This window comes from Rhodnius prolixus, unplaced genomic scaffold, assembly GCF_049639745.1.
Source record: "Rhodnius prolixus isolate KJV_2025 unplaced genomic scaffold, Rpr scaffold_16, whole genome shotgun sequence".
Classification (NCBI taxonomy): Eukaryota; Metazoa; Arthropoda; class Insecta; order Hemiptera; family Reduviidae; genus Rhodnius; species Rhodnius prolixus.
The window spans coordinates 501570-524027 of NW_027411616.1; the positions used below are offsets into that span (position 1 = coordinate 501570).

General features: G+C 32.8%; 1 protein-coding gene and 1 long non-coding RNA gene across 51 annotated transcripts in view; one reads left to right on the forward strand and one right to left on the reverse strand.

Annotated features, from left to right (window-relative positions):
* bt (projectin protein bent) overlaps window positions 1-22458 on the forward strand; it is a 227451-nt gene that overhangs the window by 82003 nt on the left and 122990 nt on the right. For all 50 annotated transcript variants that reach the window (XM_074134324.1, XM_074134274.1, XM_074134273.1 and 47 more), the window contains 23 exons: window positions 233-369; window positions 2955-3080; window positions 3853-3997; window positions 4087-4226; window positions 5002-5146; window positions 7306-7447; window positions 7693-7817; window positions 9209-9347; window positions 9556-9770; window positions 9975-10181; window positions 10262-10402; window positions 10609-10776; window positions 13523-13647; window positions 14264-14441; window positions 15268-15415; window positions 16456-16592; window positions 16824-16984; window positions 17234-17378; window positions 18140-18442; window positions 18577-18861; window positions 19096-19202; window positions 19937-20141; window positions 22323-22452. In XM_074134324.1, the coding sequence (XP_073990425.1) occupies window positions 233-369; window positions 2955-3080; window positions 3853-3997; window positions 4087-4226; window positions 5002-5146; window positions 7306-7447; window positions 7693-7817; window positions 9209-9347; window positions 9556-9770; window positions 9975-10181; window positions 10262-10402; window positions 10609-10776; window positions 13523-13647; window positions 14264-14441; window positions 15268-15415; window positions 16456-16592; window positions 16824-16984; window positions 17234-17378; window positions 18140-18442; window positions 18577-18861; window positions 19096-19202; window positions 19937-20141; window positions 22323-22452 (3754 nt within the window). The remainder of the gene's footprint in view (window positions 1-232; window positions 370-2954; window positions 3081-3852; window positions 3998-4086; window positions 4227-5001; window positions 5147-7305; window positions 7448-7692; window positions 7818-9208; window positions 9348-9555; window positions 9771-9974; window positions 10182-10261; window positions 10403-10608; window positions 10777-13522; window positions 13648-14263; window positions 14442-15267; window positions 15416-16455; window positions 16593-16823; window positions 16985-17233; window positions 17379-18139; window positions 18443-18576; window positions 18862-19095; window positions 19203-19936; window positions 20142-22322; window positions 22453-22458) is intronic.
* LOC141457397 (uncharacterized) overlaps window positions 4570-22458 on the reverse strand; it is a 45723-nt gene continuing 27834 nt past the window's right edge. Inside the window, exon 2 of the long non-coding RNA XR_012460371.1 lies at window positions 4570-4882. This is a non-coding gene — a long non-coding RNA (uncharacterized lncRNA). The remainder of the gene's footprint in view (window positions 4883-22458) is intronic.

Sequence of the window (22458 nt, forward strand, 5' to 3'; positions counted from 1 at the left end):
TAAGGTAAAAATTACAAAATGCACTTATCATCGGCTAATGAGTGTATATTTCTTTTATGTAAAACTCAAAATAACAAATAGCTAGTAGTATTGAAGCAGCAAATTTTTATTGAAATCAAATACCTAACTTTTCGTAAAAAGTGGATTTTTTTGGGGTGAAAACAGCCGATTACTTTTTCATTACAATATTGTTACTGTTTTACACGTTTTTTTTTTTTTTATCTTATATTAGATGCCAGCGGTATGGACTTTAGAGCTATGCTTAAGAAGAGGAAATATGCAAAATGGGGCAAAGATAAGGAAGACCCTGACTGGGGTGATCTCAAAGAAACTGAAAAACCTATGCCAGCTTTGAAGAAAGTCGAAAGGGTGAGATTTTACTTGATTTAGCAAAATTGAGGCTGTGGTGGGCTCAATAGATCGGCTCTGATCTCGCAACTTGTTGAAAAAGTATACTCGTATATAGCAAGTGCTCTACTCTAAACTTAATGGGTTTTCAGAATTAACATAAGATCCCGAAAATACTAGTAAGTTTGTTATTACACGGAACTGTTCCATTAGATTCTATTTTCAAGCATATCTGCTACAAAAAAAAAAAAAAACTAATAAAAATTAAAATATAAAAACATTTCAACCTAAATATCTATCGTAACTCCCTTGACAGTGTGTGTTAATATAGCATCATGTGAGTGAGTATGTAGGATGAAAAGGTAGAATTGCCTTTAAGTTCGGCAAACCCAAATATCAGTCATCTCGGGAGCCCTTACGTGAATTTTGTGAGAGTTAAAGCTGTCAGTAGTGTTGTTCGTGTTGTTTTTAGGCTAAGATCTCCAAGATGAATGAAGAACCGCTTTGTTGTAAATAACTTATAATTCAACGTTGGAAGAGAATTTATAAATTAAAACTTTGAGAATTGCCGAATTTCGAAATCGAGTTTTGATTGAAAATATATGTTTTGAGGTCCTCTGCCTTCTGTATCTAGTAAGAGAACTGATACCACCAAAACAAGAAGTAGCATAAAAGTGAAATTTTATATTTTGATTTGGCACGTTAATATGGTTTTTTCAGATTTTGGTATTTTCTCAAAAATAATTCTAACTTTTTTCCTTTAACTTAGTGAACCGTTCTTCATTAAATCCCTATTATTATTTAATTTGGAACTCTTTTTTTCCAAGAAAATTGTAATTGTGCGGTTCTAATTCCCTCTTAAGTCTTCTTCAGAACCACTTAATTTAATGTTCTTCTACAATTGTAATATCAAAGAAGTTTACAGCATTGTTGGAATTTCAACTTTTAAGAAGAAAGTTTAAGCTGAAATTCAACTTTTTGGATTTTTCTCTAAAATAGCTGCGTTGATTTTTTTTAAGCTGAGTGTACCATTTACGTACCTATAAGCTAGTACTTTTATTTGATTTTTCCAGAATTAGGAATTTCACCTGCGTTCGGGATTTGAAAAATCTCTGGCGTTGAAACAGTTCAAGTTTTCGTTTCTAGGAATCTGGCTTAGACATTTGATTTCTTATCCTCAGACGTTCATATTTACATGAGTGATCTAATTTTATTTATTTATTTTTAAATCATTGGAATAATTAGAGAAAGAGAATTGCTTGTGAGTGTTTGCATAAGATAAGAATTCATGCAGAAAGAAATGCTGCATTCTACAATGAACAGACTTTTATAAAATTTTCCAACCTTGGTAGTTTAAAATTATTGATTTTTAATTATCACTGCACTTAATATGTTTCAGACAATTGACTGGTTATTTATTCAGAACTTTTTAATATTTGGGAACATATTTTAACTAAATAATAAAATAAATAAAGTTATTATTTGGTAAGCTTGTTGGCAAAATTACGAACACAGGAATGATTTTATTATTATTTTTTGATTATTTTTATTTATGTTTCTTTGAAAACTTTTATTTGTTTTACATTGCATATTCTGTTTAAAAATAATGGTCCGTGAGATTGTGAATGCACCCAAAATAGCATGTATTTCTCATGATTGCAATTTTGTTCTTATTGTCTCCCATATGTAAACGCATTGTATTCTAAGAACATCACGTCCTTCCAAAACTCCAATCCCTTGTCCGTTTATTATTTGGCATAGTCAAGTAGTTTTGTCTGTTTATATCGAGCAAAAATTTGTTTATCTTTAGACACCTTCCTTTTAAGCTTTTATAATCTCGAAAGATATATGGCCCTAGAAATCTGATTTATTGGCTAGACTGGCTATTGACTCGACAAAGTAAATTCTGTTATTCTCTTTATTCCTATCGTTTTACTTAAATTCGTTTGACGACTGCACGTTTTTCTCTATTTGTCAGTTTACGATGGCAATCTTTTGAAGCGTTTATTTTCGATTATTCTCGCGAAGTAAAAAATCTAATATTAATTTCTGTCTAATTTTCTACAATTATATTTTTCCAATTTGTGAAAGAAGAGTTTTACTAATCTATTTTGCCATCAGTTTAAAATTGGATGCAAATATTTTGACGAGTATAAATTTGATTCTGATGAAATATTTTTAAAAATAATATGTATTGTTTTTTTTATGAATACTTAATTAAATAAAATTACTAAAAGTAGTTAATCTTAAATGCGACTAAAATGTTAAGATAAACTAATACAAGAGCTACTCTTAGCGAACAAAACAAAATTGAAAATCTATAAAATTAATAAATTTGAAAGAAATTTTTGATCACATTACCTCCATAAGATTTTTTATGAGAAGTGTTTCTGGTATAATAAGTATACCCGCACAATTATTTGTATAACTAAAATATAACTCATTCCATTTTAACCATTTAATGTATATTTGAATCTATTTATTTATGTCATGAAACCACTAACATTACATACAACGAGTTCAGACCCTAAATTATTTAAAGAGAAATTTAATTTGTGTTTCTAAATAATTAACGTTTTAAAAGAAATGAGTATTGTTTTTTTCAGAAACCAGAAAGTTTCTTAAAACCACTGGTTGACCAATACGCCAAGGAAGGAAAAGATAAAAAAGTCGTATTTGAGTGTGTATTTTCAAAACCAAATTGCAAGCCAAAATGGTTTTTTAGGAAAGATGTAAGTATATTCTAAGATGTGTAGGGTGTGTGTAATAATGTTGTTAGGCTGGAATATCCGAAGCAACACCATTTCTATCTATCATAAAACTATGATCACAGTTTGAATTATTTATTATTATTATTATTTGAATTATTTTGGTAATTAATGTAATATGATAAAAAATAGTGAGTTAATAATAATATGTCTTTATTTAATTTTTTTACATAATTGACAAAGAAGAAGACGTTTTAAAAGAAATGTGTATTGTACTGGCCCCTGGCCAGTGCCATCGGAAAGAGTTGCTGTTTTGTAATCGGAGTCTTGATAGATAATTATTTTTAAAAAAATAGAAAGTGGATTTTATAAAAACGATATGGTTTTTTAAAAATCCCGCAGGCAAATCAAAATTTCACAGCAATCCAAAATGTTTCCCAGAAATTATTATTCTCTTTTGATTTTTATCATTTTCCTTATTGCACTAATGCAACAGCTGCAATTTTATTAATAATCAGTCATAATTAGTCTTGCTAAGTGATCCACTTTTCGGGTATACATCAAATAAACACCAGTACGCTAACACATGAGCTCTCAAATGGGCGATTTTATATTCGATAGTCTCACTATCTCCAAATGCTGGGAATCTCTGCGAGGCGAAAGTTCCAGTTGCGTGAATATTCGCCCATGGAGTGTGCTAAAGTACTTGTACAAAGACTCTTAAACGTATACTTCGTCCGAATTCTCCATTCTCAATCTGTTTGAAATTAATAATTTTAGTTCTTATTGTTTTTAGGAATTATTCCCTGGTTCCAAGTACAAATTTAAAAATGAAGGAGATGTGTACCAAGTGATAATCAGTGCACCCAAAGTGGAAGATACTGGAAAATATAGTATTGAAATAGCGGGAGTTTTATGCACAGCTTTCTTGAATGTCGATGGTAAACAATCCGTTTATAAATTTCCATTGTCTTAACTACAAAAAATTTGTTTTCATTTTATCACTAATTTATTTTGTGCATGCTTGCAGAACCTGATCCGTCATACACCTTTATTAGACCTTTGTTAGCGAAGACAGAAGGCTACACCAGACATGAAGCGATGATGGAGTGTACAGTAAGCAGTGGCATGGCCATGGTTAGCTGGTTCAAAGGCACACTTAAACTCAGCGTAAGTACTTGATTATCACATTTGCACCCAGCACATAGAGTACAAATAGTGCCGGGATTAACAAAACTTTAAGCTTTAAACAAAATTATAGAAAAACTAATGCAGAAATTTCAAATTAACATTCATTTTATCAAGAGCTTTTAATTATAACGTCATATTTAACCACATTACAGTTGCATATGTAGATTAATTAGTTAACAACTAGCCAGTGGTTAGAGTTAATCTATCGCCCCTGAAACCCAATAAAATAATTTTTTGCGACCAATTCTTCTATTTCCTCTGAACCAAATTTCATTTCTAGGTTGAAGGAATAATTGTTTCCGAGATAATGTTTCATGTAAAAGTGTAGTAGGACAGAATATTAATTGGGAATGCTGATGAGATCTTGGTTTAAGTTAGATGATGCATGATACTACATCGTCAAATAAGCGGCAAATACAATAATGCAATTGTTACTGATGGATGAAGGTACTGGGGCTATTGTGCTTGTGAAAGAGTCGTGGTAGATTAGGCTGCATCTTACTTCAGCTTCTCTAGCCATCCGGTCATCCTGCTTGTTTTAGAACGTGGGATGCCAAAGTGGTAGATATCCAAGTGGCTCGCCATACACTACAGTACCTTTTTCCAGCATTACAGCAGTTCACTTCTCCCTAAAACTGAATAAAAAGTCTTAATTATTTTCGTAAAATTAAAATTATAATTGCAGATACTGAAAGTCATCTCATTTTCCAGTGCGATACTACTATTTGTTTGTTTATAAAAACTTTATTTTCAGGATGGAGATAAATACGAAATAACTAAAGACATGCAAGGAGTCTGTAGATTGACAATAAAATATTGCAAAATGGAAGACGCTGGTGAATACACCTGTAGCATAGATAAACAGGAAGACAAAACTACCACCAACGTAGTCATATCAGGTGAGTGACATTTTATATAATAATGGATATTAGAAAAATATGGACAACATCCTTCCTCAACAGACCCTAATGCTGGCTGGCCATTTTGAAATACAAAATATTTGATCAGTAAAGGGTAGCAAACCATTTGCTTAGGTTGATTATAATTGGGGGCATTAAACTATCTATCATTAAATCTTTAAATTACAGTTCTATGCAAATAAATAAACAAAATAACGAAAAACAGTAGGTGAAACATGGACCCACAATTTTCTTTTACCTGTTTCGCAAGAAAATAACCATTATCCCAATTTTCTGTTTACTTTTACGTTATTAGTGTAGAAAACAAGACAATAAGCAAGAAAAATCTTTAATTTTTTTATGTTTTATTGAGAAAATTTTGTTTGCATAATTTGATACTTCATTAAATATCTAGGGAGGAAAAACTGTTTATTAAACCACGCCCTCTAATTTCCAATTTTCTACTTTGTATTACTTTTGAAAAAAAAGTTTCACCCAATTTTACTTAAATTTGGAATTTTTTTGCTGCAGATGAATACGAGAGCGCAAATTACACACAGTTAATTACAAATAAATAACTACTTGCAATAATAATTTATATCTAAATCGTAAATAATTGCAGTACCTTTATTTATTTATTTATTTATTTATTGGCTTCAAATCAAATTATAAAATGTACATATTTACAGGAATAAAGAGGAAAGTACCTTTAATTGAGTACTTGTAAAGAAGTTTTATAATCAAATAATTGGTAAAGTAAAAAAAAAAATCGGGAATGTATGTTGGTATTTTATTTTTATTTCTTGTTTTTTAAAATTAACCTCATAGTAATTATTTTGTCATTTGCATTTTTTAAAAACCAGCGCTTGAATAGTTTAATACCTTTTATTACAATCAGTCTAAGTTAAATGGTGCGCTCCTTTACTGAACAAATATTTGTTAAATAAAAATGGCCAGCATAAGGGTCTGTGACATTTAATTAAATATTAACAATATTAATGAAAATTTAATCCAGTAAAATTACTTAAATGATATTGTGATTATAAAATTTGAATAAAACACATAAGGTTTTTTGAAAAGTTTCTGAATGGCTGAAATTACGAGCTGAAGTATTAATGAAATGATGGGTACTTGCTGATTTGTGTACCTTTTGTTGTTTAATCAACCCTCATACTTAACTTATTCAACTGTAAGTTTTTGTTAAGGAGATACATTTGGGTTATAACGTTTTGGAGTTTTGTAAAAATGAAATAGAGGCTCTAGATTGTGCTAAAAGGAAATTAAGTTTAATAAAGAAATATATGTACAAGTTGTATGGTGACTGTAAGATAAATTGTATATCAATTTTAGTATCTTCTTTTCTGTTGATGAATTATGTCATAACTGAAGATGGCAGATGAATGCGTGGAAAGTTACAAACATCACAAAATATAAATGCAAAAGCTTTTTAATGTTGAAAAACTGATACTAGTATAAAATTAAGTTTTTTCTCCACAATTAAAATCTGTTAACTATGTCAGGTCTAAGCAAAAAGAGCACCATAGAAGATTATTATTCTCTTTCTTGTTAATCTGGCACAATTATTGAATTTTTTACTTAGTCTGTCTCCAGTTGCTAACAGAATCTTTTGACCCAGTTGTTCGGGAGATGTTCATGAGCACCTGTCCCTGGATATTCGAACAAATTCAATTTTTTTCCTATCTATGAAGGTGGATTTTGGAGGGGGCCAAGTTAAGAGGGCTGACAGTGTATGGTTTCCTAACGATACTTTAGATTGTTTCTCATCTCCATTCTCTATTTACTCTAACAAAATTTGGTACTAAGTAATTTAAAAATAATTGTCATTTCCAAAACTGCGCTGTTTTTTTTTTCTACAGTATGAACTAACGTAAAATAACTTCAGACGAATCATAATGCACTAAAAAAGTGAAAGATTTTTGTTTATATCACAATTCTTCAAACATTCGGGAGGGAAATACACTGATTCGTCTCTTTGCCTTGGCGCCTGCACTAACTGACAAACGTTATCTTTTATTCATCTCACATTTCCTTAGCTAGCACAGAAATGCTACAATTTTTGCTTAGTAGAAGCGACCTTTACTTTTAAAAATTAGTTATTGTACCTAAACCGGCTCTATAATAATGTTTTTTGTTTGTAGAATATCCATACAAATTTACTAAAGTGCTGAAATATCAACAAGTTACTGAAAAAGACACAATCACATTGCTTTGTGAAATTGACGATCCAGCTGGTGATGTTACATGGCTGAAGAACGGACAAGAAATTAAACCAGATAAGAGGTAAATTTACTATTAATATTTACATGGTGAATTGGCAAACTCTGTCTGTACCATGCTGAATCTACTGTTAGGATATAATTGATACAAATAGGGACCAGAAAGCTTCTGTTCTGCTTCTTCGATATAGTCTCTACGAAAGTGAAGCCAAGTGTCCTAGTCACCTACTCACAGCATTGCATTATAAGAATGAAATTAAGTATTAATGTGATTCGATTTGGTGATTCGATATTTAACTATATTTGCAGAGTCAGTATTACTAAGGATGGCAGAAAACGTAAACTTGTAATCAAAGATTGCAAAGTGACAGATGCTGGCGCGTTCGCTTGTACTACTAACGCCGATAGAACAGAAGCGGAAATTCTCGTTCAGTGTGAGTATGCATTATTGAGAGTTTCAACTACTTATTTTCTCACAAAAGGAAGCATTGTCAGATATTTGAAGTTCAATCTTCCCCGGAAGTACCTTTTGCACAATTCTCTGAAAACGTAAAATACTTTCACTTACTAGTGCAATAATGTTTGCTTCAATATATAATTTCAATCATATCCTTGTTTTAAATAAGTCAATAACTAGTCAATAAGGCGCCACGGTAGCCGAGCGGGTTAAGAGGCGTGTCCTGCAAAGCTAATATGCATTGTGGTACTGGGTTCGATTCCCGGTCTTGGCCTTGGATTTTATTTAATGGTTAAATGAAAAATAGTAAAGTACATTTGGTAGTCGCCTCCGTCCACGACACCTAGTAAATGGTAGTTGGACGTTAAGCCCCGCCTGAAAAAATAGGCGATTACTTTACTTTACTTTACTTGCAATAAAGGAAATAAAAAATATCCAATAGTGGGCAGTCAAACAGTAGACTGTTGTATAGAATATTTCGACGGCAAACACAAGACTGATAATCCATTTGGTTTCAAAGTTGCTTCAATACGAAGCTTTAGAAATTATTGATCAGCGGACGGAGAGTTCTATTTTCTACCTGATAAGTAGTTCACATTTTTTGACAATAATGAACATGATGATCTATATAATTTTCCTTTTTAATGCACTACTCTCCTTCTGTTCAGAAATTGATTTCTATAGAAATATAAAAAGTAAATTTTCAACTCAGGTGGTTTAATTGAGTTTCTTTTGGATTCATTTACAATATATAAAAACCAAGTACATTTCTAATCGATACTAACAGTACAGAATTAAGGAACATCATCAACTTCAACAAATTAAAAGTGGTTCGCCAAATTTACTTCTCTATATGGTTGATTACTCGTTTGACGAATGTACTTACAATTTTTTGTTAGTACACTTTATAATTTCTTTGTAGAATTGATTGCACTTCACATTATTCTTAATGATAGGGGACTGAATTATTATTCATTTACTTGACCAATTTCATTTAAGTTCGTTGTAAAAAAAAAAAAAAGGGTTACGCTTTTTTTGTTATTTATAAATTCAATAAAAAGTTCAACAATAATTTAAGAGCCTGTTGGCTGTTTTTTTTACTTTTTTAATATTTCATTTGTAGTTTTGTAGTATTATTTGGACATGTTTCCTCATCGGCTGAGAAATGTATTTAAATTTGCTTGTTATATTGTACGAACTCTCTTATTTAACTCAAAAAAATAATCTATGTATCTCCAATAATAATTTCTTTCATTTAGCTCACTTTCTAATGATGGTTAGATTTGCCTATAATGACCCAATTCTGTCCGGAGGCCGGAAATGGTTTGAAAATAACAGTGACCAATGATTGTTAATTTTAACTTACAGATCAAAACAGATTCAATAAGAAACTAAAAGACACAGTTGCAGTTGAAAGAGAAAAATTAGTGTTCGATATAGAACTGCAAGATCAGACAGCTGCCGCAGACTGGTTCTTTAATGGCGAACCAATAGCATCAAATGATAGGTACGTATTTGGAACCAAAATGTCGGTAATATATGGATACCAAAACTTCACAAGCAAGCCCATGATGTGATAGGTGTGCCTCACAACTCACAATAGCGTAAAAGCTTTGACGATTTTTTTCCCTTTTTTACAGCCTAAAATAAAATTTATGAGAAGCTGTGCAACGTCTGATCTGCATTTTAATTTTATTTTCCATGTTAATTTTTAGGATTGAAATAAAAAATCTTGGCGGTGGTAAGCATCAACTTGTGTTTAAGAAACTCGAAATGTCAGACCAGGGAGAAATCACTTGTAAATCTGGTGAACTCGTATCGTCATGTAAATTAGAAGTGAAGAAGGGTGAACTAAAACCAGTCATCAACTTTGGCGATACTGTTGACGCTCCAGTCACTAAACCTGTGATAATGGATGTACCATACACAGGTACTTACTACTTAATATTTATCCACGTCTTATTAGGCACATAGGAGTGTGAGTTTATTTATTTTATATATATAATTAGTAGCAGACTGCCTTTGCTGTTGTTTTTAGGTTGTTAAAACTAAACAATGTTCATGATATCTGTAGTATACCCTGTATAAACAGAAAAGCTAGAAGATGTTTGACGAACTATTTTATTTGTTTCAGTGGAAGGAACTAGACAAACACAAGTAGAAGCTAAATTATTCAAAGATGGTAAAGCGCTGCCACTTAAAGAATTAGAGGTGGCTATAACTGAAGATAAAGTTGTGTTCACCATCAAAAAGCCAGCTCGTAATTTATCTGGAAAATATCAGATAAAAATTTCCAATGGTCAAGGAGAAGATTCAAAAGATGTACACATCAATATGCAAGGTATGACTTATATAGTTTAAAATATTTATGTTATATAGAATTTTGGAACTGTACATTAATTTATTTCTCTGGGATCTCAGATGTTCCCGGTGCTCCAAGAGATGTCGACGTATTCGATATCTTCCAAACAAAATGTAACATTTCGTGGAAAGCTCCTGTAGATGACGGTGGGTCAGGCATTGTTAAATACATCATCGAGAGACAAGATCTCAGTGTGAAAGGTATTTCTTTTTATTTTTACTTTGCTTCAAGCTTATCCACTCTCTCCTTTTTTATGTAGAAACAACAAGAGGCTGAAAATACTTCCCATCCGTCATTCACACCAGCAACTTTTTTTTTGTCCGTAGCAAAACATAATTAAATAATTAATAATATAATTCTTTGTATAACCAACTACTTTATGACATTTTTACATGAATATTTTCAGGTGGCTGGCTGAATATTGCCCAAGTACCTGCTAGCGAAGGCACCAACTATCACTGCACAGATTTAGTACACAAAAGAGAATACAAATTCAGAGTTCAAGCAGTAAATAAAGTTGGCTTGTCTGAGTATGGTCTTTGTTCTAAAACTGTGCTCGCTAAAGATCCGTGGGGTAAGTACGCTTTTTATTCTGTCTTTTGTAATTTTTAATAAGTGCACAACATTCTTTTTATTTTTTTTTCTGTTTTATAATTATAATTATTTCTGTATTATATATAATTAGCATGCTCGTTTGTGTTTATTTGTAATCTTTATGAATAACACTTCAACTGGTTTCACTTTCTACCTTATTATTTTACTTTGCTTTGAGTTCAGAGCTGTATGATGTTTATTTCTTTTTATATTATATCACTGCCAAAGTAAGGAAAACAGCAGTTTACATACGCTTAAAAAAAGTACCGACATTTACATACTAAAAAGCAGACACAAAAAGCGAGGGGATTTGCTCAGTAATAAGTGCACTGGTTTCTTGGGGGAGATCCTGACTTCGATCCAACTGCTGGCTCTGATATTTTGCTTGTCCTAGGAGCTTCTTACGCTTGTGTAGAGCTGTGCGAAGCGAGAGAATGCTAAATAGAGACTGGCAGTGCATTTAAAAAGTATCCGGACAAAGTGGCTTAGTTGCTGATGCGCTTTTCTTTTTTCTTTTTTTTTCAAGAGGCATGAATGTTCGATGCGCTAGAACTTTAGAATTATATTCGATAGCAGTTTTTATTTGTCGAAAATTTTCTGACGACTGTGTATAGATGCATAATGAAGCTGAGGTCATATTTCCATCATTAGATATGGATAATTATCGCCGGACATTTTGTTCTTGTCAACCAACAAGATGTCATTCTGTTGTAGGCCGCGTCCCAGTTTTAGAAATTAATGTTTCATCCCAAAAAAACTTTATAGAACCTACCATAATTTAACAATTTTTTATAATTTACTGGCTTTATCATGTTAGTTCAGAACGGAAAATTGCCACAGCATTTTGATAAAAAAGGTTGGCTAGCTTTTTGGATGCAGGAGGTAATCACTCCTTAATAACTCCTGAGATGTATTAGATAGATATCGAAGTTGTTTGTTTTTTTAATGATTTAAGATGCGTCAACATCTGTGGTCATTGGCTCCCGGAGCTCTTTTCACGGCACTGCCGGTCTCCGGAGAGTGTTCTTTCGTTACAGGCAAAGCTGACTAATACCAGCCAGTTCTTAGAAAGAGAAAATTTCAGGACCACCAGCTAGATACGAACCCGGGATCACTGTGTTGGAATCCTGTATACGCTAACAATTCAACTAATTCCTTCCCTGGATAATGGGTTATTCTCCGATAGCTTTCCTTATGAATAAGCGTTAAGTCAATCAGAGAACATTCAATACCGTGCTATTGATTGTATTTTTTAAGTTTCATATCTCCTACCAAAGTTCTCTCTAACCAAACCTCAGTATAGAAAAACAATTGGCTGAGACCGGATTGTCAACTAAAATAAACTATTGTTTTGTTTCTTGTTTGCCATTGCAAAATACTAATTTTTAATGCTTTTAATTTTTAGGTGATGTACTAAACCTGATCGCGCATATAATTTGTTAATTCAAACATTGTCTAGAAGGTGGAAGCTAATCAAGAACTGCTTCTGCTTAAGCTACTCGTAATGTCAGTAGTATATTTTACTGTCGCTTAGAATAAAATAAAATTACCGCTGCTGCAAAGAGATTTCACTGTGGTTACAAAAAATTGCATTATTTTTTATCTTATGTTTTATCTTACACTCTACTTGTATGTATTAATTTTTATATTTGCTATATAGTGGTGCCACAGATACTCATATCGATATTCAATCAAGGATGACTAAGTTTCATCATTTAAATATATATATATATATATATAGTTACCTAGATAACTGCTCTTTGTACCTAGAAGTGAAGCTTTAGATATAGAAAAAAGGTTTTTATATTTACTGATTGTGGGCTGGGCTATCGAAAAACCAAGTTTAAGAAAAAAATTAATTAAAGCTACGACATCCTAATTCAGGAAAATTAGGACTATTACATCTCTTTTAAAGCAAATTAGTCCTGGGTGGATGTAAACACCGCCTAATCTGTAGCAGCGAGATTACTGATGTATGGTATACAAGTGAGCAAATTATTTCACATCTCAAAAAAGGACAGGAAGTGACTGGTCGAGTTAAAAGCGGGCATCACGCGAGTTCAGTTAAGGTTTGGTAAGTTTAGTAACATTAGGAGGCAAGATAAATTTATTTTTACTTTGTAAAAGCTGTTAAAAACTTGACTAAGAATTGTACCAAAAGGATATTGTAGAAGTCGTAGTAAAATTTCTAAATCAAAGCCTTTTTACATTTTTATTTAGGTATGTTAGCTAGATTTAGTATCTGCCCGCATTACTAGGTCTGCCTAATAGTGATCAAGACTGAATACTTCTGGGAGCAAATTGGCCCTAATCAAGCATAGTCCCTTAGACTAACTTTTTGAGGCTAACTTACCGACGGCATTTATTTATTTATTTGTAAACGAGTATTCCAGTATGAACAATTTAAAAGACTACTTGTGACGAATATCTCACAATTTTTCATTTGTTCACAAATAAAATTTTAGGTTGTTTTCAACTAGGGAATTTAATCTGAAATGTTTTAACTGTAACTGCATTCGTGGCACCACTAGATATATTTGACTCACCTCACTCGTGGTTTTTTGAGGTGAGCAATCAGGATTCGATTCTCATAAGGTCACACTAGATGTGGAATAAATGTGGTGATGTATTATGAAATAATTTGGTCCAAACATTGGAACGAAATTTCCATTTTTTAAAATATGCACTTTAATATTTTTGAATAATAAATAAAATAATAATACTAGATGAACCAAGTAAACCAAGAGATGTGGAAGTTGTCGATTGGGACAAGGATCATGCTGATCTTAAGTGGAAAACACCAGAAACTGATGGAGGCGCACCTATCACTGGCTATGTTATCGAATATAAGGTACTGTTTAAATTAAATCACGTTTCACTTCTTGACATAAATGACCGTTTTTATGACAAAGGAGTACCATGGACTTGAAACACATCCACAGATGTCTGATGTTTTCATATTATATTAATCTTAGGACGTTATAGAGTTTATATATATATATATAAACTTCGTTCATATAGTCAATGAAATTATGAGCATTTTTTGACAAACCTAAATATGCCTTATGATAGTTAAAAGTTTTTACGTCACTACAGAAAAAAAACACAACTGTACAGCTAACGAAGCTTTGTGTTTCTAAGTGAAATCGAAAGTGAAAATGTTCTTGATTTGTGTATTACCCGGAATCGGTTTCTAAAATTAACAGTGGTGATATGAGATTAGAAAGAAAGATTCAAGGCGCATCTCATGTTACTCAAAAATTGAAAAATTGATTCGTTAAAAGTGGTTGGTTCTATTTGAATGATTTCGTCCAATAGCTTATTATCGGGTCCATAGAGGCTCCTAACAAACATACAGAAAGAAAAAGAAAATGAAGTTTAAATCAGAAAAGAACTACTGAAGAATTGTATGTAAATATACCATCTTTTTGACATATGTAACAATTTTTTTTTTTCTCTGTTTTCAGGAGAAATTTGGTAACGACTGGACTGAAGGTAAAGTAATCGAAGGAGACGTAACTAAAGCAACAATAGACGGACTGAAAGAAGGCACTCAGTATGAATTTAGGATCAGAGCTGTGAACAGAGCCGGTCCATCAGACCCTAGTGACGCTACCAAACCGATAATCGCCAAATGTAGATTTGGTTAGTTTTCTAAAGCAATATATACAAATTATTTTTAATAGAGAAAATACAAAATATTATATTGAAATTCAGTATTCTAAAATGCATCAAACAGCCAACGTTCTCTTGTGTTTGGGAACGTCATTGCCCGTAGGGTATCTTAAACTGCAGACATGTACTTCTCAACTAAACATTGAGCGTGAAAATGTCGATAATTCAGATTTCTGATTTACTTTTTTTACTTTCGGTAGAAAGAAGTATTAGGATCCGTGTCACCGTGTTTTTGTAGAAACTGATGTGAAGGTTTAGTAATCACAGAGAGTTTAAAGATTACATTTCTCCAACTAATTCACCGAAATAAAGTCTTAAGTTGCAATTTTTACATTAACAGTAATGGTTTGTAGATAATCTTATTACGATTTTTGTTTCATAAGACCGTCTGAACAGCCGTCGAAAAAATACACTTGATTATCAAAATGTCTCTTCAATGTCAAATTAAAACTCAGAGTAAAAAGTAATGAAAAATAATACATATAAACGAAAAAATTGGGCTTTACAAAACTTTTAAGAACAAAAAATATACTAAGATTTCTTCTTACTATAGTAACTACTAATATTAAAAGCCTCTTTTAGATCGTTAATTATTTTCAGTAACATTCATCATTTTAGGGCAGTTCTATTTGATTGAATATGTTTTCTTATAAAGTGCATTTAGAAACGCGATGAGAGAAAATAATGTAATAAGAACACTTTACTGAAATAAAACGCTGGATAAAATACTTAATAATTTTGTTTCTACCTGAAAGATGTTTTTTTTTCTTTTTAATTGGATTTTTATATGTTCCAGTGAAACCATTCATTGTGGGAGAAGGTCTTACAAACATGGTAGTGAAGAAGACCCAAGTCATAAAATATGACATCAAATATGGTGGCGAACCTCCGCCAGAAGTTGCTTGGTTTCTAAATTCTAAACAAATCTTTGAAGACCTTGACAAGTATGTATAACGATGTAATAATAAATTTGTCTACATGTTTATGATAAAGAGTGTATTGATCACATTATGAGATGTGATATCCCCGAGCATTCATTCTCTGTGAGCTTAAATTAGCTTCGTTTTCCTTTGGCTCACCTGAACTTCATGAAACTCTTGAAGGAGTTAGATTGATTGGTCTCCCTAAAACTTAACACATTCTTGGCTCCAAACATCACTAACGCACAACATATCGGTAAGTTATGCTTTCTTCTGACTCCACCTCTTGGGCACATTCTTCGTGTTTAAACTCATATAAATGACGTCAAAGAACGTTATTTTTCAACCAAAGACAACAATAAAAATGAGATAAAAATCAAATAATGTTTTACTTATCTACTTTGAATTCAACTTTTACGAGTTTCGTATTTCTCTTCTTAGTTCCCACAAAAACAGTTACCTAATGTTCTACGAAATAATAATATTAGACCTGTGAAAAATGGAATAAACAAGAAATTTGAAGAAAGTTATTAAAGTGATATAATTAATGAAATTCAAGTTGCTTTTTTTTATTTTAATAGTTGCACTTGAGCCTGTTAAAAGAATGATTAACATAATTATCAATATCATTAAGGGATGGCCTACGGTAAATAAATTATATTTGAACAACTTTACCGGTCAGATGAGATAGTTCATCCTGTAGTGCTATTCCAAGCTCATCCCTTACGAAATCCTGAGTGTAATAAAAGTTCTAGGCAAGATATTTTTATGGGGAGGTTGAGTTTTGTTTAGCGAACATCTAACAACCAAGTTGGTTGTATATATTGACTACCTCTGCAGATCTTATGTGTAATGGATAATCTTGTGGTTTCAGCTTTATTATGAGAAATTTAAAAAGTGACATTATCATATGATTGCAACTCCTTTGACGTGATAAAAGAGTAAATCTCTCTTTGTGTCTATTAATTTTATTCTATTCTAATAATTTGAGCTATGTAAAAATTTGTATTTATTTGTATTAAGTAGAGACGATTTTAAAAACAATAATAAAAAATTGGTTACAGAATAACTATTGACCATTACGAGTTCAACACAGTTCTAACTATAAGGAAAGCTATCAGATCAGACAGTGGCAAATACAAACTGACATTAACCAACAGTTCTGGTACATGTGATAGCATAGCAGATGTGGTTGTGTTAGGTAAGCAAACATCTTTCAAATTTTTGTTCTGTTTCTTATGTGATATCTTAAACTTCGCTATTTCTTGTGTGTTCTGATTATAGTATATGTAATCCCCTCCTTACGTTTTTTAATGTAAGTAACATAAACGATTCTATGCTTACTTGAAAGAAAATTAGTAAATTAAAGTTTTAATAATTGCAGTAATGGAAAGTTTTTATAAGAGTTTTTGTTCTTTTTCTTTTAACCCAGACAAGCCTTCGAGACCGAGTTCGATAGAAGCAGTGGAGGTAAGGGCCAACCACATTAAGGTAACTTGGAACAAGCCATCAGACAACGGAGGCTCCGAAATCACTGGATATGTTATTGAAAAAATGGATTTAGAAACAGGTCGTTGGATTCCTGCTGGGGAGGTAAAGCATTCATTTATATTTATTATACTTATAGTAGGCCAATAGAGAGTCCATTGGATTTAAATAAATTTTAAATAATTAAAAAAACAGAAAATCGTAACTAAGATAGCTGCAGAAAAAATCTTAAGTTTATGGAAGATAATTACTAAAACTATTGCCAGTAGGTTTTAGATATACTCGTAAACTAAATTGTAAAATAGTTCATAATTTTATGTTGATATTGAATTTGTTTTTTAATTGTCTTTATAGACTGGTCCTGAGAGTCCAGGTAATTTCAAAGTGACTGGATTAACACCAAAAAAAAAATACAAAATCCGTGTGAAAGCGGTAAACAAGGAAGGAGAATCCGAGCCATTGGAGATAAGTGATGCAATACTAGCCAAGAATCCGTACGGTGTGTTGAAAATTGTGCATACTAAAAAATTTAAAATACTATGAATAGCGTATTGACTAATAGTTTGACCAGTACCATTTCTTGAATTTAACTTATTAAATAATCTGCATCTAGTTTAGATTTGGACTTGAGGTGGGTACGAGTTCCTTGGGCACCTCAGTCAAAACAAGCTGCTCCTCTTGTAAGTCTCATAGGTGAAGCCTCTTCTTTTCGTCTTCAACTCCTCTGGTCCCAATGTGTCATGGGTGTTATCACAAACTATAGGCAGCTACATAATTAAGCAGAATGTTAGAGGCTGCTTACTCCTGCCTCCATCAGAGCAGATCAACGCTGAGGATTGATTTTTTGGGTCTTCTGCTCCCTCTAAAAGACAAGATCAGATCTTGTTGGCATAGATCACTTAGCCTGTTCCTAGTTGAGATACGCGGAAATGGTTCCATTACCTTGACTAGCAGAGACTAGTGCGGTAAACTATGCCACATGATGGGAACTAATTTACAGCTCCACATCTTTAAAGACCGTAGAAGGCAGGGGTATCTACCGGGACAGATTTCACTTTTGGGCCAGTCACTAAAGTTCAGCCAGTCTAAACGAAACACACTCCTACATCAGCCTCAACAGCAGCCAACCCAGGCTAAATCCTCCACTTAAAAACACGTTCTACAACCTCTTCGTGATTCCACCAAAGTCACATATATGAGGGACGAAGTTTGAGTATGGAAAGAAATTTAATTTAATGTGTAATGATTTAATGTTTCCAGATGAGCCTGGCAGACCTGGTAAACCGAACATCATAGATTATGACAACAAGAGTGTATGTTTGAAATGGGCAAAACCATCCAGCGACGGAGGAAGACCTATTACACACTACACGGTCGAAGTGAAAGATAAATTTTCTGTAGAATGGACTGAAATGGCTAAAACTGAAAATGATACACCTGAAGCAAAGGTGGATGGATTGAAGGAAAACATGGTGTACCAGTTTAGAGTGCGAGCGCACAACAAGGCTGGAGAATCCGAACCTTCCGAACCGACTGACAACCATCTCTGCAAACACAGGCATTGTAAGTATTCTATGATGAGTTTAACTTCTCTTACAGCACCGCAAACATTTATTTTAATTCGTTCTATAAAGAATTTTGCCTGGAGACACCCTTCAGTAAAATTTCTAATAACTAATATTTACACGCTACTGCAGTGAAACCACGCATTGATCGAGAAGGTATGAAGAGTGTGACAATTAAAGCTGGACGAACACACAAGTGGACAGTAGATGTATCCGGCGAACCTCCTCCAACTTTGTCCTGGACCTGGAGAGATGAGATTCCTCTAGTCACCACAGAAAGGATCAAAGTAGAATGTGTTGATTACCAGACCGTGTTCACTATAGTGAATGCCATGAGAAAAGATACTGGAAAGTATACTCTACTGGCTGTCAATGAATCCGGCAGGGATCAAGAAAGTTTAGAGCTTACTGTACTAGGTGAGTAATAGGTTTCTTTCTTCTAAGCTCCAGAATTTTGCCTATTCCTCTTCGTTAGGCTCCCTTAATCTTGGAAAACAATATAAAGCAAGCTATCTTTCAAAACTCATATATTAACAACACACACAATCTTGTGAAATATTGGTTAGTTGCTTTAGAGAGTCTGAGTGATTCAAACTAGATTTCTAAAATTTCGCCTGAATATTTTACCCAATCTTCTTTCTCGTTTTTTAGGTAAACCAAGCCGCCCGGAAGGCCCATTAGATGTGTCGAATGTGACCAAGACAGGATGTAAACTTAAGTGGAAAAAACCGGCAGATGATGGCGGAAGTCCAATTAAGGTAATTATAAATAAAGAGTACCTGCTTGTGTTTTTTACCTTAACAAGGTTAGCCTTAAAATGAATTTTGTTTGAATCTTTTCAGAATTTAACTGTACATGCATGCTCGCGTACTTTAAATTCATTATGTACCAATGAATTCAATAATAGACCTACGAGTCTGCAATTAAAATATATGTTTTTGGGGTCAGACAGTTTTAATTGAGGTGATAAAATATTCTACTGCAAGGGTCGGCAAGCAAAACTGGCTGAGTTTGTTAACACACGGAGACAATATGATATTTATAATTATCTGGCGTTTAATGCCAGCAAATCTAAACGTGCGATCACGATAGTTAGTATGTCGGTGCTTCTTAAAAAATTAAATTTATTCAGTTCCGTCAATTTGCAGACTAAGGTGCGTGTCATTCGTACTTTTAGATGTGAATAAAATATAGCACAATCTGCATTCTTTTACTCACTATAAATTAATTATAATAAAGTAATCGCGTATTTTTCCGCCGGGCTCAACACCATCTACCAAATCAGATATAATGAATGAATGGGTGGTTAAAGGCGGAAGCACATACTTTACTACCATTTTTTAACAATTAAAAGTTACTACACCCGGTATTCGAACTGGGGATTTCCCATTTACAATTCCAAGCTTTAAAACCACTTCACCAACATCCGCCCTTACACATACAAATGATTTCAAATATTTCAGTTAGTAAGATTGTTTAATTTTGCCAATAGGAGTATGAAGTGGAGAAACTGGACCTTGAGACTGGTAAATGGATGAGAGTTGGCAAGATCCCAGGCGACCGGGATGAACCGGAAATGAATATCAGTGGCCTTGATCCCGGTAAAGAGTACAAGTTCAGAGTGACTGCTGTCAACGACGAAGGAGATTCTGAGCCATTAGTGACGGAGAAATCTATTATAGCCAAAAACCCATTTGGTCAGCATTCCAATATTTAATTGTTTTAATAAAGTTGTTTGTATTATTTATGTATTCTAAATTATATTTTTGGCATATGTATTTTGATGCTGATATTGTTTCTCATTTAAAGGACTGATCGCGATTTGGGGATTTGGGGAGGATTTTGATAGTAAATTTGAGTAGAAATAGAAATAAAAATCTGTTTTGAAGCACTGAAGCTACTTTCGTCGTTAATAAATGTTTCTTACGTTCGATACTATACGGTTTAAGAGTATGTTCTGCTGGATAATTAAACAAATATAGAATGAATTTTGCATTTACACATAGGTAATGCAACACAAATTGTACTTGGGAAGTGACAAAAATGAAATCTTTACAATGAAAAAAGTCATAGTGAGACCAGTTAGTTGTCAAGAATTCTGGTTATTACATTAAGTGTGTAAATAGTGAATGTTTTCTTTCAAATTTCGTCATAAATTTGCATTTTAGATTTGGTTTTGTCAATTTACTTTTTTTTAATTGTTAAATGTTTTATCAGTTAAATTCTATGTTTGTAAAACAGATTGCTCGTTGAGGATGTGTAGATTTTATATTTTTTTGTTGATGCCTAAATCTATTTGCGTACTTTCTGGCTTCTTGTAGAACAGTTTTCATTCGTTGCCGCTGAGCATAGTGCTCGTATTACTCAAGAAAATGAAAATAATGTTACGCATTCTTAACCACATTCACTGCAAAGGGTATCCGAAAATGGTGTTCCGAATATGATGATCCAATCTAGTTGAAACTAGACCTCTTCTAAAAGTAGTTACATCTTCGGCTTCCCTTCTCTAGCTCTTCTCGATATCTTCTGGAGGTTTTTGCAAATCTCACCTCCAGTTTGTTTATTAATCTTCTTGGTCTTCCAATCATCATTCTTTTCGCCAGTATGGATTCTGACTTTCTAGGTCTTGCTTTTTATTAACCAATTAATTAAGTTAATCGGGTTTACTCGATTAACCGAGCCTAAAATCTTGGCTCAAAACTTTTCTTTTTTAAACTCGGTATTACCGTAAGTGATGTTACCTTAAAAACATTACGCCCTTTTATTAGGGATGTGGTTAGGAGGTCATAGCTTCTATCAAACCTTTTCTGGGGCTCCTAGGAACGTTTTGAAAGTCTTTTCCATTTTTGCAAACCATACAGAGGTGTGGGCGAGCGCGTTACGATTAGATATCTACAGCTATACTATCTATTCTATTATTCGAATCTTCTTTGGGGATGAAAATGTATTAAGCTGCACTGAGGCCAAGAATGGGTTCATTCTGTTCTCTCGGGAACCCGGCAAAATTCAAAAACAGCAAAGTTTAGAGGAGCCATATTTTTAGAAATCACGAATGTAGTAGTAGCAACTCCAAACGCACTTTTATTTTTGTGGTCATATTTTATAGAGAATGATTCAGAAAAATGTCCATCTAATTGAACCTTTTCTTATAAGACAGTAACCTGCATAAGGACAGCGAATTAGCTTAACTTTTGTTCTTCAATAGAGAGTGTGTATATGTATTTCCCAAAAGTCCTACAGGTAGATTTTTACGAGATTAAAAAAGATTTATGACTAGAGGATGTCACCAAGATCATTACTTTCGGCTTCTTCGTGCCCTTGTGTTCTCTCTGTTCCCGTCGCAAACTATTTGGTCCACTTCAGTGTTTTCAAGTAAAATACAAACTGGTTCTAGCGCATCAGTACCTTATCAGTAAACTACAAAGTTCCTCCTGTATTGCACTTCAACCTAAAAATGTTAGAAAAGTCTCTTGAAATATTGAAAAACTATTGCTATCACTGTTGCTCATTTATAGAGTTACCTATTAATTTAATTTATCATATGCATCAACACGTTTTTTATTTGATGCACTTTTGAACGCTGTTATTTGAGGGATGCATTTGTGTTTATAATTTTCATTGCTAGATTTATTGCTTGTCATATTTTTATATGTTTTGGTTTATTTGGAACAATTTTTGTTTTTTTTTTCTGTATAATGCAACAAAGTGATGTTTTGATCGATTTTTTGTTTTTTTATTGAAAATAAATTAAAGTGCTGTGCGAATTATTCAAATAACTCTATTTTACAGATAAAAACTTTTATTTTTTAAATAAAATTGTTATTCATAAATTCGTCTTGACGGAGCTGCTAAAAGTATGATAATTCGAAAACTTACAGATGAGCCAACTAAGCCTGGTACTCCCGAGATCATCGACTACGACAATGAGAGTGTTACCCTCAAGTGGACACCCCCATCCAGCGATGGTGGCGCTCCCTTAGAAAAATATATTATCGAGAAAAAAGACAGGTTAGT